At 39.1% G+C, this 14,441-nt stretch overlaps 1 protein-coding gene across 6 annotated transcripts in view; it reads left to right on the top strand.

Moving 5' to 3' along the window:
• The window catches only part of ALS2 (alsin Rho guanine nucleotide exchange factor ALS2), an 87,155-nt gene that overhangs the window by 31,073 nt on the left and 41,641 nt on the right, over positions 1-14,441 (top strand). For all 6 annotated transcript variants that reach the window (XM_032754943.2, XM_032754938.2, XM_032754940.2 and 3 more), the window contains 5 exons: positions 598-675; positions 3,827-4,009; positions 6,149-6,320; positions 8,744-8,924; positions 11,853-11,918. In XM_032754943.2, coding sequence (XP_032610834.1) covers positions 598-675; positions 3,827-4,009; positions 6,149-6,320; positions 8,744-8,924; positions 11,853-11,918 — 680 coding nt within the window. The remainder of the gene's footprint in view (positions 1-597; positions 676-3,826; positions 4,010-6,148; positions 6,321-8,743; positions 8,925-11,852; positions 11,919-14,441) is intronic.

Raw genomic sequence — 14,441 nt, forward strand, 5'->3', positions numbered from 1 at the left:
TGAATTTGTGACCATGGGTAAATTAATTAACCTCTCTGGGTTTCCTTATTTATTTATTTTTGTTAGGATTGTTGTGAGAATGAATCATCAATTAATATACAGAAGGTGTTAAGAACAATGTCTGGCAGTTAGTAAGCACCTGAAAAGTGTTAGTTATTGTTATTGTTATTGTTGATTCCTCAACTCTGTGTCGTCGTCTTCTTTTTTTTGTTTTTGATACTGAGTTTTGCTCGTGTTGCCTAGGCTGGAATGCAATGGCACGATCTTGGCTCACTGCAACCTCTGCCTGCTGGGTTCAAGCGATTCTCCTGCCTCAGACTCCCAAGTAGCTGGGATTACAGGCGTGCACCACCATGCCTGGCTAATTTTTGGGCTCTGCGTCTTCTTATGTACCAAGACTCTATTTGCCTATTATCTCTGGTCTTGTTTAAAAATGAATTTCCTTAATATCTGTTAAAGAGTGAAAGACGAATAGAAGTACTTAATGTATAATTGTTGGTATTTGTATATATATGTTAATTTTTATGAAGGTTCAGAGTTGATGTGCAAAATCAGATTCACAACTCTTAGCTACTTTTCTGTGTTTTTTTTTGATAGGTTTATTCATGGGGCAGCAATACCTTTGGTCAACTTGGGCATTCCGATTTTCCAACAACAGTTCCTCGTCTTGCAAAGGTACTTTTGTAAACTTGATAGCAACTTATTCCACAATTCTTAGCTGTAACACCTTATACTTCTCCATTTCTTATTTTAAAATATCAGGGGAATTGCATACGTACAACCTAAATTTGTTTTGGTTTTCATAAGAAAATTTTTAAAAACAGGAAGCCATGTGTTTTCAACCTAAATACCTGTTTTTTATGCGTTTATATTTCTTAGCTTCAACCGTTCATTAAATATTCATAGTTCCTTTGTTTTTTAAGTAAAAAAAATGAAAAAGTGCTTTCTTTTAAAACATGTTTCTAGGACTCTGCTGTTTTCTCAGCATTACTAGATAATGTCTACTCTTTGAATTCTCCATTGTTTGACTTTTACATAACATTATTTGGTGGTGTAATTTTGTGTGTGCGTTTTAAAATAACATGCAGAGTAGTAAAACTTTTTTTTTTTTTTTTTGAGACGGAGTCTTGCTCTGTCCCCCAGGCTGGAGTGCAGTGGCGCGATCTCGGCTCACTGCAAGCTCCACCTCCCGGGTTCACGCCGTTCTCCTGCCTCAGCCTCCCGAGTAGCTGGGACTACAGGCGCCCACCACCACGCCCGGCTAATTTTTTGTATTTTTAGTAGAGACGGGGTTTCACCGTGGTTTCGATCTCCTGACCTCATGATCCGCCCGCCTCGGCCTCCCAAAGTGCTAGGATGTTTTTTATGTAATGCCATTGAGAGACTGGTAGCTTCTAGTCTCTTTGATCATTCTAGACATGTGTCTCACCTTTTTTCCCCTCATCACCATCAATTGTACTGGTTCCTTGAACAAGAGTTTTAGGGTTTTTTGGTAGAGATGCCCTCCATGTGACAGAATGGAATATGGAGGTCATAGATATGTAGTTGGATTCTGATATCTCCCCTATCCCAAGACATGCTCCCTCTGGAGTAATGGAGATTAAAGAAGGGCAATTACATCAATTTTAGAAATATGATTTGAATGTAAGTGACAGTTAATAAATATTCCAATAATTCATATATGCAGTGTGCACTGTGCATCTGTCACTATTTGAGATTTTTACATGCTGCCTTTCCTTTTGGTGAACTTAATTTTACTGGGAGGAAAAGGCTTAATAAAACATTAGGGAACAATTATTACTTCTACCTCCAATCTGAAATGTTTTCAGTATAAAACATCGTAGTAGTAAGCTATTCAGTTTCTGATACATTATCACAAACAAAGATATTGCAAATCATTGTTCCTTGTTTTTTGTTTATTTGAAGTGTGCACTTATTCATACTAAGGAAAGCTTTGTAATGTAGCATGGGGACCTGAAAATCAAACTCCTTTTTAACATTTTAGAGTCAAACAAGAGAATAGTTTGTTACAAGATTTTAGTTTCATAACTCTTCGACATCATTAGGAGCTTGGTTTTTTTATTTGAGGAAGGCTGAGAAAAACATTTTTGAAGTCATCCTGATTAATCTGTGAGAATTAAAAGTGAAGGCAGAGTGAGATTTGAATTAGTTTTGAGACTAGGAAGAAGACTCTTTCCTTTTGCAAAAGTTGTAATGCATCCTTTGCAAAATGAATGGGAAGTCCATTATTTGGATAGCCTGAATTTGAGAACATAATGTCATGCCAGAAGAAGACTGCTATAAAATTAGTAGTAGACACACACACGCACACACACACAAAATCACCTATGATTTGGAGCCTAACTAGATACTAAGGATCTAATAGATTAGGGGTTATTTGTTCATCACTCCAGGAGTCAGTGCTGAAACTATCTAAACACAAAGGATCTAACAGATTAGAGAGTGTATTTGTGTGTGTGTGTGTGTGTGTGTGTGTGTGTGTGTGTGTGTGTTGCCCATCAGTCTAGGAGCTGAAGCTGGGTCTAGAGGTTAGAGGTAGTAGTTTTTGCAGTAACACACTTTCTCCAAATGAAATCTTATGAGGAATCCCATACATAAAACCCACAAATGAGGAACTACTTTGGTTAAGTATGGAGTGGATGCCTAGAGCCCTGGCACCTCCCTTTGCATGGTGGCTACTGAATCACTGTGTAGAATCCCGAGATTTGAAAATTATTGATTTAAAGGCAATGGTTCTTAAACTTTTGCATACATCAGAATCACCTGTGGAGTGCTTGTTAAAACAGAGTGCTGGGCTGGGCGCCGTGGCTCACGCCTGTAATCCCAGCACTTTGGGAGGCTGAGGCGGGCGAATCATGAGGTCAGGAGACCGAGACCATCCTGGCTAACATGGTGAAACCCCGTCTCTACTAAAAATGCAAAAATTAGCCGGGCATGGTAGCGGGCACCTGTAGTCCCAGCTACTCAGGAGGCTGAGGCAGGAGAATGGCGTGAACCCAGGAGGCGGAACTTGCAGTGAGCCAAGATTGCGCCACTGCACACCAGCCTGGGCGAAAGAGTGAGACTCTGTCTCAAAAAAAAAAAAAAAAACGACAGAGTGCTGGACTCTATTCCCCATTCCCCTTCCCCCAGTAGCTCCGGGACCTGGGAATTTGTGTTTCTAACATGTTCCCAGGTGATGGCTGCTGCTGCTGCTGCAAAGACCACTGAGAACCACTGGTCTAAGGGATCCCTGTAGATGGGCTTCTTGGGGGCTCTGCCTGTTTTAACATCCTGGGAGTAGGCACAGTAAAGTCATATAGGACTGGTAGAGTTCCAAGTGGGAAAACTCAATTTTAGCACCCAAGAGTTTAGTTGGCCAGAATAGAATTTAACCTTATTAGATTGTTTTCTTTTACCTCGATTTCTGTGCACACAGCCAAACGTGGAGGGACAGAGGTATGTCCTAATTGTCACTTCTAGAGTAGGGTTCTGGAAGTTTCTGGGTCTCTTCATTATAATACAGTCTGTGCAGACTTCCAAAAGTAACAATAAAAAATTAGATATGTGGTTTTTCCTTTTTAAATTCCAATTTTTCAGATTTTTATAAAAACAGTTCTAAATTTAAAAGCCGAACAAGGGATTCCATCTTACTCCTGCACCTGCTCTGCATTTGATTGGGCAAATTGCTGGGTAAGTTTGCTCTCAGATATGACTGACTTTGCACCACGCTTATTTAAGCAACCTAACGTTTCAGTTCCTGTGGATCCGAAGTTCTCTCTGATTACCTTTATCTTGGACAGACACTATCTTTCTGTCGTTGCAGATAAGCAGTGAAAATGGAGTCTGGAGTGTAGCTGCAGGCCAGGATTATTCCCTGTTTTTAGTGGATACGGAAGACTTCCAGCCTGGGTTATATTACAGTGGCCGACAGGACCCTACAGAAGGTGACAACCTTCCAGAGAATCACAGTGGTTCTAAGACTCCAGTACTTCTCTCCTGTAGTAAGGTGAACAGGAATTGGATCCTAAGGCCTACATTCAGTAACACATGAGAAGTCTTTTGTTTTTGTTTTTATTTGTATGTATGGCTAATTATTAGTAAGCATCTCTAACTACCTTATTTAAAATTGCAAACTCTTTCAAGCCCTCTTCACTCCTTATCTTTTCTCTCCATAGGGCCTATCACCATCGAATATACTGTATAATTTACTTATTTTGTCTATTGTCTGTCCTCCTTACTATAATGTAAGATTCAGAAGGTTAGGGATTTTAGGCTATCTCATTCACTGCTGTAGCATAGTACATACTTTGTAAATATTCTGATATTTGATGAGCGTAGTACATTATAAATATTTGTTGAATTAACACCCTCATGTAGGAATATTGGAAAGTACACTTTACTATGAAGTTTCCTGACTGCAGCCGTAGAGCCCTCGAGGTGAATTAGAACAGAAACAGAGTAGATGAATTTCTAACTATTAAGTGGGAAGTAACAATGCAAGAGCCTGAGATAGGCTCATGACAGACCATGAGAGACCCAACAGACAACTAACAGTGTTCTGTTTTTCCCTGCTTCACTTCTCCACTTTTAATTTAATTTAATTTATTTATTTTTTGAGACTGAGTCTTGCTCTGTTGCCCAGGCTGGAGTGCAGTGATGCAGTCTTGGCCCATTGCAACCTCCGCCTCCTGGGTTCAAGCAATTCTCCTGCCTCAGTCTCCCAGGTAGCTGAGATTACAGGTGCCCACCGCCATGCCCGACTAATTTTTGTATTTTTAGTAGAGACGGGGTTTCACCATGTTGGCTAGGCTGGTCTTGAACTCCTGACCTCAAGTGATCTGCCCGCCTCAGCCTCCTGAAATGCTGGGATTACAGGCCTGAGCCACCTTGCTTGGCCTTAATTTTATTTCCTACTGTTTACCTACTGTTTATCCCCTTTTATTTGATCTGCTTTCCCACTCTGTTTTCCCTTCTTTTTTGTAAACTGAAACCATTGGCTTATTTCTGGCTTTCTTTTCCCCATAAAGTAACTCACATTCTCAAAGTGACATACTGCAGGGACATTAACCCCAAAATCTAGTATATTCTAGGATTTCTTATTTTTATTGAGTAAAGTAGCATATGGGCTTTTTTTTTTTTTTTTTTTAGTCTTTGTGTTTGTTTTTCTGGCTAGTAAGTTATGAATGTGTGGGGACAAGATCTTTCTTGTTAAAGGTAACATTGGGGCCAAGTACAAGGGTTCATCCCTATAATCCCAGAACTTTGGGAGGCCGAGACTGGAAGATCACTTGAAGCCAGTTCAAGACCAGCCTGGGCAACATAGCAAGACCTCGTCTCTACCAAAACAAAAAAATATTTAAAGATTAAAGGCAACATTGACCAAGATGTGTCTGTAGTTTCTGGTCCTGGCTTTACATTCCCCATGAATGATTTCACAGTCTAGATAGGCGATCAAATAGGCTGATGAAAGGAATGAAGCTCTTGTGTGTGTCTTTGGTTACCATGGGATGTTAATAGTTCATTGGGTCTGTAGCTTGCCTGCCTGATTTAATGGGATATGTGAATAAAGACATGGAATGTTTTTTATACAGTGGTATCTTGGGTAAATGACAAAAAGTCCCTTTTTAAGAAAATCTCTTTTCATTGTACAAAAGGCAGGTTAATTCTTAGATCCTAGATATTTTAATATATAGCATAGAGATCCTCCCTGGTCTCATTAATCTTATTTTACTCAGAAAGGGGTCCTGAGACATGTATCCTATCATTTGGATCTTTATATATCCAGGGGGTCTGTTTCCAAACACTTGTAATGTGAAATGAAAGGTGTCTTGGAGATAATTGAAAGTAGGTGTATATAGTTATGTATAGATCCGGATATGCATATATAACAATGATGTACTGATGAACCAGCTCTAAAAAAAAGAAGCAACCCCCATGACCCCCCCAAAAAAAACTCTAGTCTGTAGTGCTTGCAGATTTTCACTATGGCCAATTTTCAAGCTGCCAATGGTTTAATTACTTGCTTGCAAATTTTCTGAATATTTAACAGTTAGCTCTTGTCAGCTGATATAAGCCAGCTTCAGTATACCAAATTACTAACATAATTATATGTTATATTTAATCCTTTTATTTTCTTCTGTTTCAGCTTGGATATATAAGCAGAGTGACAGCAGGAAAAGATAGCTATCTAGCCTTGGTGGATAAAAACATTATGGGGTATATTGCCAGTCTCCACGAGTTAGCTACTACAGAAAGACGATTCTATTCAAAACTAAGTGATATCAAATCTCAGATTCTCAGGCCTCTTCTCAGTTTAGGTAAGTTGCAACCCCCTCTCTCCCACCATTAAACCATCAGGTCTTTATCTCTTCTTCGTATATCACAAATAATGAAAACCTGTTAGTTTACGGTTTACTTCTTTCTATCCACTGTCTTTGTGTGTGTGTGTGTGTGTGTGTGTGTGTACACAGGTAGTCAACAATTTACAAACTGTTTCCAATTTGTCAGTAGCCTCGCTGCCCCTGCCCTGTCCTGCCACTCCCAGAGCTCCTGCGGCTTGCAGAAGTAGAAAATGGAACTTTTAGGATATTCATGGCAGAGGAACAAAAACAACTTTGGGAAAGTTGACCCTACATAAAGTTAGACTTCCAAACAACACTTCTCCCCCTGCTGGTCCTAAGAGATATTCCAGTATACTGTCTGAATTTTTTATTTTCCTCATTATAGTTCTTAGAATTATATCAAGTAGAGATTTATTTGGATTTACAAGTAGTCTCTTAAAATTGTGGATAACTATGAGAGTTTTAAAGATCTTATCTGGCTGGGCTTGGTGGCTCACGCCTGTAATCCCAGCACTCTGGGAGGCCGAGGAGGGCAGATCATGAGGTCAGGAGTTTGAGACCAGCCTGGCCAACATGGTGAAACCCCATCTCTACTAAAAATACAAAAATTAGCCAGGTGGGCACCTTTAATTCCAGCTACTTGGGAGGCTGAGGCAGGCGAATTGCTTGAACCCAGGAGTCGGAGGTTGCGGTGAGCTGAGATTGTACCACTGCAGTCCAGCCTGGGTGACAGAGCAAGACTCCATCTCGGGGACAAAAAAAGATCTTATCCCTCAGCATGAGTTGATTAAATCTGATTTTTTTTTTAGCTATGCCAAGCTACAAAGAGGTTGGAAGTGAGGGGGTAATACAGAGGGAATGGGTTACAGTAGTACTAGATGGGATGCCACTGTCCAGATATACTGGGTACCTGGGGGTCTCTGGGAGAACAGAAAGGAATGCAGGGTGGAAGTTGAGGGAACTGTTGCAGATAAACTTTTCCTATTTCAAATTTTTTTTCTGGGTTTGGCCCTACAGTCAGAAAACAGAGAGGAAGTTTTCTTTCTCTCTCTCCTGCACTCTTTGCCCCGCTGTGTTGACCCAGAATTCAGGCTAATTCTCTAGTACATCACTTTTGCCATGTTGAGGACATTGTCTTCTGCAGGTCAGCCTGTTGTTTCTTTTCTTTTTTTTTTTTTTGAGACAGAGTCTTGCTCTGTCACCCCAGGCTGGAGTGTAGTGGCGCAATCTCGGCTCACTGCAACCTTCACCTCCTGGGTTCAGGCAATTCTCGTGCCTCAGCCACCTGAGTAGCTGGGACTACAGGTGTGCATCACCACGCCTGCTAATTTTTGTATTTTTAGTAGAGATGGGGTTTTGCCATGTTTCCCAGGCTGGTCTTGAACTCCTGGCCTTAAGTGATCTGCCTGCCTCGGCCTCCCAAAGTGCTGGGATTACAGGCATGAGCCACCGTGCCCGGCCTCCCCGTTGTTTCTAGTGGAAAAACATCTTTTCAAACAACTAATTTACAGTCTTTGTGAATATAATCCTTTTGTAAGCTGAGGACTGTCTGCATTTGTGTTTTTGTTTTTATTACCTTCTGCCTTTTAAGTGTTGTGGAGTCTCTGTTCTATAAATTCCCCTCCTCTAGTTAGGCTGAACACTCCAGGACTTTGCCAAGGGAAAGGAAGCAATCTAAGCTGGAAGCTTCCTGGATTGCTGTGAAAGGAAGGTTAAATCTGCCTCTTTCCTGTCCTGGTTGCTGATTTCTTTGTTGGTCTTCCCAGTCTACTTCCCTAATTGCTTGGAAAGAAGTCCTAGAAATGAGGAACTTTAGACAGGCAAAAAGCAAATAATATCCTGGTGCCCTCTCTGAAATTCAGAGCATCCTCGGCGGTCCAATGTTTGGATTGCCTTCTCTGCACTGAAGGGTTGGGCTTTTCAAAGAGGCAAGTAGAGCAGAAGTCAGAACAAAAAAGCTGAAAATGTTAACAAAGATATAACTCCCCAAGTGAGTTTAATTCCTGACTGTCACTAATCAGTGGCTTAAATTACATAATTGACTTCGCTTCTCTTGGCTTCAGATTACTTATCTTCAAAATGACCAGAGAGTTGCATTAGCTCAGTGGTTCTCAAATTTGGCTCATCTTTAAAATCACCTGGAGAGTCTTTTTTAACAGAAAAAGCCATCCTGGAGTCTATAAGGTTCCTGTGAATGTGTTTTTAACAAGTTCCTCAAAGGACTGGATACTGTGATCTTTGAGGTTGCTTTAATACTGTAATCACGTGGGTTCCTTAGTTCAGAGCACATGGCAAAAGTTTAAGTAGTCTTAGAGGAATTCATAATCATAATCATATGATCATAATAAAGTGATCGGTTTTCAGTTTGTGTTGTCATCATCATCATTATTTTGTTATAGAAAATTTGGGCACTACAACCACAGTCCAGCTGTTGCAGGAGGTGGCTAGCCGATTCAGCAAGCTGTGTTACCTCATTGGTCAGCATGGAGCCTCATTGAGCAGCTTCCTTCACGGGGTAAAGGAAGCCAGGAGTCTGGTCATCCTGAAGCATTCAAGTCTCTTCTTGGATAGTTATACAGAGCAAGTATCCAGTCCCGTGTCATGTTCAATCTCTGCAGGGTTATTCTGCCAAGGAGAACAGCTCCTTAATCAGAAGAGACTAGATTAGGGAGAGTGATATAAGGTAATAGAAATTGCAAAGCAGTATTTTAATCTTAAGCCAACTATAGTTCTGGATTGCTAAAATTGTCTTCTCTAAGTGAAAAAAAAAGTTTAAAAATAATGAATTTTCATGTTTTCTTCTATATTCTAGCAGAGTGATAGCATAATTTACATAAAATCTACTATAATAAGTCTGGTTCTTTAGAAAACAATTTTGTTTACTTAACTAAATTGTACTAAAACTTGAAGAAATTAGTAACTAAACAAATTATTTTAAGACCAACTGCTGATTGTAAATATGGAGCTGTTCTGATGTCTGCTTTTTACTTTTGTATAAATGGAAGTTTTAAAAGACCCAACTATTTTTAACATGAAGATGTTTTTCCTTAATAAAACCTAGAATATTCAAGGTTCTTTGCATATTTTTCAAGCAAAATATCCCAAGTGTACTTGAAAATGTAACTTAAAATGTTTCTCACTTTTTCTTAACTTGTATTTTGATATGATGATGTGAGGCATAATTTAAGTGTTATTTTAATGTATGTTAGGTTATGCTTTGATCTGAAGTATGTATAGGTTTTGTTCTCTATTCATTCACACCTCAACCATCCAGCAAACACTCAGTGCCCACTCAGTGCCAGGCATTTGCCGGGAGCTCCAAGCCCACAGCAGCACAGCATGGGGCCTGCGAAAAGCACCAGCCCTCAGGGAGTTCATGTTTTGTTGGTGTTTTGTTTTGATTATTTATAACATAAATAACATGTGTTTCTTACTGAAAACTGCACAAATAAAGATAATCAAAAATCACCCATAGTCCTACCACCAGAACTAACCACTGTTTATCATCTTAGTGTATTTCCTTTCCAACCTATGTAGTATGTACAGATAGTTGGATGCTATTTTAATTCTAAGCAAAATTGAAAATATTTGAAGCTGTTGTCTAAGAGGAAATACCCTGGTTTGAGTCTTTTAACTCATCATCTTTCAGAAATGAAAAATAAAAATAATAGAACTTGATACTAATTTCTTTTTTAAAACTAGATTTTGTTGTTGCTGTGATTCCAGCTTTTACTGGTGTAATTTTCCTTTTTTGACTTGAATTAATCTCATAATACCTCTATTTCACTTCTTTTTCTTCTCTGGTACTTTAAGCCTTATGCTTAAAAATGCTTTTGTTTTGATATTTTGGGCTTTTTTTTTTAACATAACGGTTTATTCCTGTAGATAGGGCAAGTAAAATATTTGGGCTTATGTATGAATCTTTAAAATTATTTTTATAATAATTTTAAAGTTATTAAAGCCTGGAGTGCTGTGGCACCATTACAGCTCACTGCAGCCTTGATCTCCCAGGCTCAAGTGATCCTCCCACCTCAGCCTCCCAAGAAGCTAGGCCTACAGGTGCATGTCAGCACATCCAGCTAATTTTTTTTATTTTTTTGTAGAGATGGGGGTCTCACTATGTTGCCCAGGCTGGTCTCAAACTCCTGGGTGTAAGTTTTCCTACTGCCTCAGCCTCCCAAAGTGCTAGGATTGCAAGTGTGAGCCACTGTGCCTGGCCAAAATTATTTTGAATTGTGATAAAATACACATCACATAAAATTAACCATTATAACCATATTTAATTGTACAGTACTGTGGGCTAATTTTAGTAGGAGTTTACCTTCTTCCTCAAAGTCAGTTGATGCCATTTGCCAGCCCAGGTGTGTATAAGAAATGTACAGAGCTCAAAGCAGTATAACTAGACTTGTTCTTTAGCAGCATATCAATATTTAATCAACATTTTCTAACACTGACTCAGCACTTTTAACATATTTTCTTACCTTCACTGTCATTTCTTTTTTCTTTTCTTTTTTTTTTTGAGCTGGAGTTTTGCTCTTGTTGCCCAGGGTGGAGTGCAATGGCACGGTCTTGGCTCACCACAACCTCTGCCTCCCAGGTTCAAGTGATTCTCCTGCCTCGGCCTCCCAAGTAGCTGGGATTACAGGTGCCCGCTACCACGCAGCTAATTTTTGTAGTTTTAGCAGAGATGGGGTTTCACCATGTTGGCCAGGCTGGCCTCAAACTCCTGACCTCAGGTGATTCACCTGCCTCAGCCTCCCAAAGTGCTGAGATTACAGGAGTGAGCCACCGCCCCCGGCCTTCACTCATTTCTTAATTGGGAAACCTGAAGTGAAGATTAGAGAAAATTTTCATCAAAAATTCAACTATTTTAATTATGTTTTCTCAAGTATGTTAATTAAGTTACCACGTAATAGATATTGTTTGGTAGATACCAAGTAAATTACTGCATTTTCTGCTTAGCTTTAGGTGTTTTTAAAATTTCCTTTTATATTACCATCTTTTTTTTTTGGAGACAGTCTTATGCTGTCGCTCAGGCTGTGCAATGTTGGAATCACAGCTCACTGCAGCCTCAACCTCCCAGGCTCAAGGGATCCTCCCACCTCAGCCTCCCAAGTAGTCAAGACTACAAGCATGTGCCACCACGCCTGACTAATTTTTCTATTTTTTGTAGAGTCGGGTTTCCCCATGCTGCCCAGGCTGATCTCAAACTCCTAGGCTCAAGCAATCCACCCACCTTAACCTCCCCAAGTGCTGGGATTACAGGTGTGAGCCAATGTGACCAGCCTTATATTACCATCTTTACTAAGCTGGAATTCCCCTACCCCTCCCTTTACCTCCATTATTGTAATTATTACACAACCTGCCCTTCACAAATGTTGACATCACAAAACTTCTGAAATTCATTGGTGAAATAATCAAGAATTATCTATTCCAGGTATGTGTTTGGAAACTGAAGAACTAATTTACATTTCAACTAATGTAGATGTGTTTTCTTTTTTGCTCAAGGTATTGCACATCTATTACAAATTTCCTGGTTATGGGAGGATTCCAGCTTCTTGCTAAGCCTGCCATGTAAGCAAACCCACACCTTCCAGTTATCATTCTCTCTGCCAAAGATCATGTTTTATAGTGCTCTGTGTTTTCAAGTGCTCAGGGAAAGCTTTGACTTCATCATTTTACCAAACAAATCAAAATATAAACTTTCAGTAAGTCTTATAAAGGACAGGTACTATTAGCCCCTGGTTATCATTATAAGTAGTATGCTATTGAAAAAGTACTGAATGAATAGGCTCAGGTTCTGGGTCCTTCTGTGCTATCCCGGAGACTTTGGACAACTCTCTTTACCTCAGTAGGCCTAGTGTCTTTCATCTGAAAAATGGGAATGTTCTCTCCCATTGGAGAGGAACAGGTAATGTATGTGATGATACACAGGAAAAAGTGTTTGCGCAGATACAAAGTATTTACATTTAGCTTCTGGGTAAATAATTTAAAGGCTCCTTACACAAGGCAATAATCCTGACCGGATAGTTTCTCAACAAGTGTTGACCCAGCAACAAAGCGAAGGTTTTAAAAATTCTGTATTTAACTTTTTTTTTATTTTTAAAATAGAAGAGATAGGGTCTCACTGTGTTACCCAGGCTGGTTAGGAACTCCTGGGCTCAAGGGTTCTCCTGTCTCAGCCTCCCATTGTGCTGGAATTACAGGCATGCACCACTGTGCCAGGCCAAAAATTCTGTATTTTAATAGAAAATACTTTAAATATGTACTCACCACCCAGATTTAGCAGATGTTAATGTTTTGCCATGTTTGCCTTTTCTGTTTGTTTGTTTTTGAGAGGGGGTCTCGCTCTGTCGCCCAGGCTGGAGTGCAGTGGCGCAATCTTGGCTCACTGCAGCATCTGCCTCCTGGGTCCAAGCAATTCTCCTGCCTCAGCCTCCCAAGTAGCTGGGACTACAGGTGTGCACCACCACACCGAACTAATTTTTGTATTTTTAGTAGAGATGGGGGTTTCACCAGGTTGGCCAAGCTGGTCTCAAACTCCTGACCTCAAGTGATTCACCCACCTCAGCCTCCAAAAGTGCCGGGATTACAGGCATGAGCCACCATGCCCAGCCCCATGTTTGCTTTTGATCTTTTATCCTAATGGAAGGAATGCTAACATTCTCATCTCATTTCTAGTTTTAATGAGAATGCTTTTAATATTTCACCATTAAAAATGATTACTTTAGGTTTTTGGTAGATATAATTTATAGAGTTAAAAAGGCCCTATTTCTAAAAGTTGTAGAGGAATTGATTTTTATAATGTTAAATATCTGAGTTTCCAAATTCCAAAATTCAGTAATCTTAATGTATTAATGTTTTAATACATTGCTGAATTAAATTTACTTATACAGTTGTCTCTTGATACCCATGAGGGATTGAGTCCAGGACCTCCCAAAGGAAACCAAAATTCAAGGATGTTCAAGTCCCTGATATAAAATGGCTTAGTACTTGCCTATAACCTGTGCACATCCTTTCATACATGTTAAATCATCTCTAGATTACTTATAACATCTAATAAAATATAAATGCTATATAAATAGTTGTTATATGGTATCGTTTAGGGATTAATGACAAAAAAGTGGTAGAAACATAATTTTTTTATGAAATATTTTTGGTCTGAGGTTGTTGAATCTGCAGATTTGGAACTCACAGATATGGAGGAGCCTTTTCTCCTTTTCTGTTTCCTGGAAGTTCATAGTTTATATGAAGTAGGAATTATTTGTACTTTGAAGATTTAGTAGAATTCATCTGTAAAAATAATCTAGGCTTCATGGGGGCATTTGCTGTAGGGAGTTTTTACTGATTTAATGAATAGGTATGTTCAGGTCTGTATTTCTTCTTATGGCTTTTGTTATTTATATTTCTCTGGAGAATTGTTCATTGCACCCTTGTTTTAAAGTTTATTGGCATAATGTTCCTAGCATAGTCTTAAGATGATTACACCAGAATAACTGTAGTTGTACCCCCTGTTTCTCATTCTTACAATTATTCATTTGGGCCTTTTATCTTTTTTATCTTGATCAGTCTTGTCAGCAATTTACTGCTTTTTAAATTAATTTTTTCAAAAATTAGGGAATCATTTCTTTTGCTTTTAAAAAATTTCATTAATTTCTGCTTTTTATTTCCTTCTACTTTCTTTTTGTTCACCTGTTAACTTCTTACAACTTCGAGTTTAGCACTTGGTTCATTAATTTTTCAAATTTAAAATTTTTCTAATGTAGCCATTTAAGACTATAAATTTCTCTCTGATTGTTGCTTTAGCTGAATCTTACAAGTCTTTTTATTTATTTATTTATTTATTTATTTATTTATTTATTAATTATACTTTAGGGTTTTAGGGTACATGTGCACAATGTGCAGGTTTGTTACATATGTATCCATGTGCCATGTTGATTTCCTGCACCCATTAACTCGTCATTTAGCATTAGGTTTATCTCCTAATGCTGTCCCTCCCCCCTCCCCCCACCCCACAACAGTCCCCGGAGTGTGATGTTCCCCTTCCTGTGTCCATGAGTTCTCATTGTTCAATTCCCACCTATGAGTGAGAACATG

The sequence above is a fragment of the Hylobates moloch genome, unplaced genomic scaffold (assembly GCF_009828535.3).
Source record: "Hylobates moloch isolate HMO894 unplaced genomic scaffold, HMol_V3 SCAFFOLD_1, whole genome shotgun sequence".
Lineage (NCBI taxonomy): Eukaryota > Metazoa > Chordata > Mammalia > Primates > Hylobatidae > Hylobates > Hylobates moloch.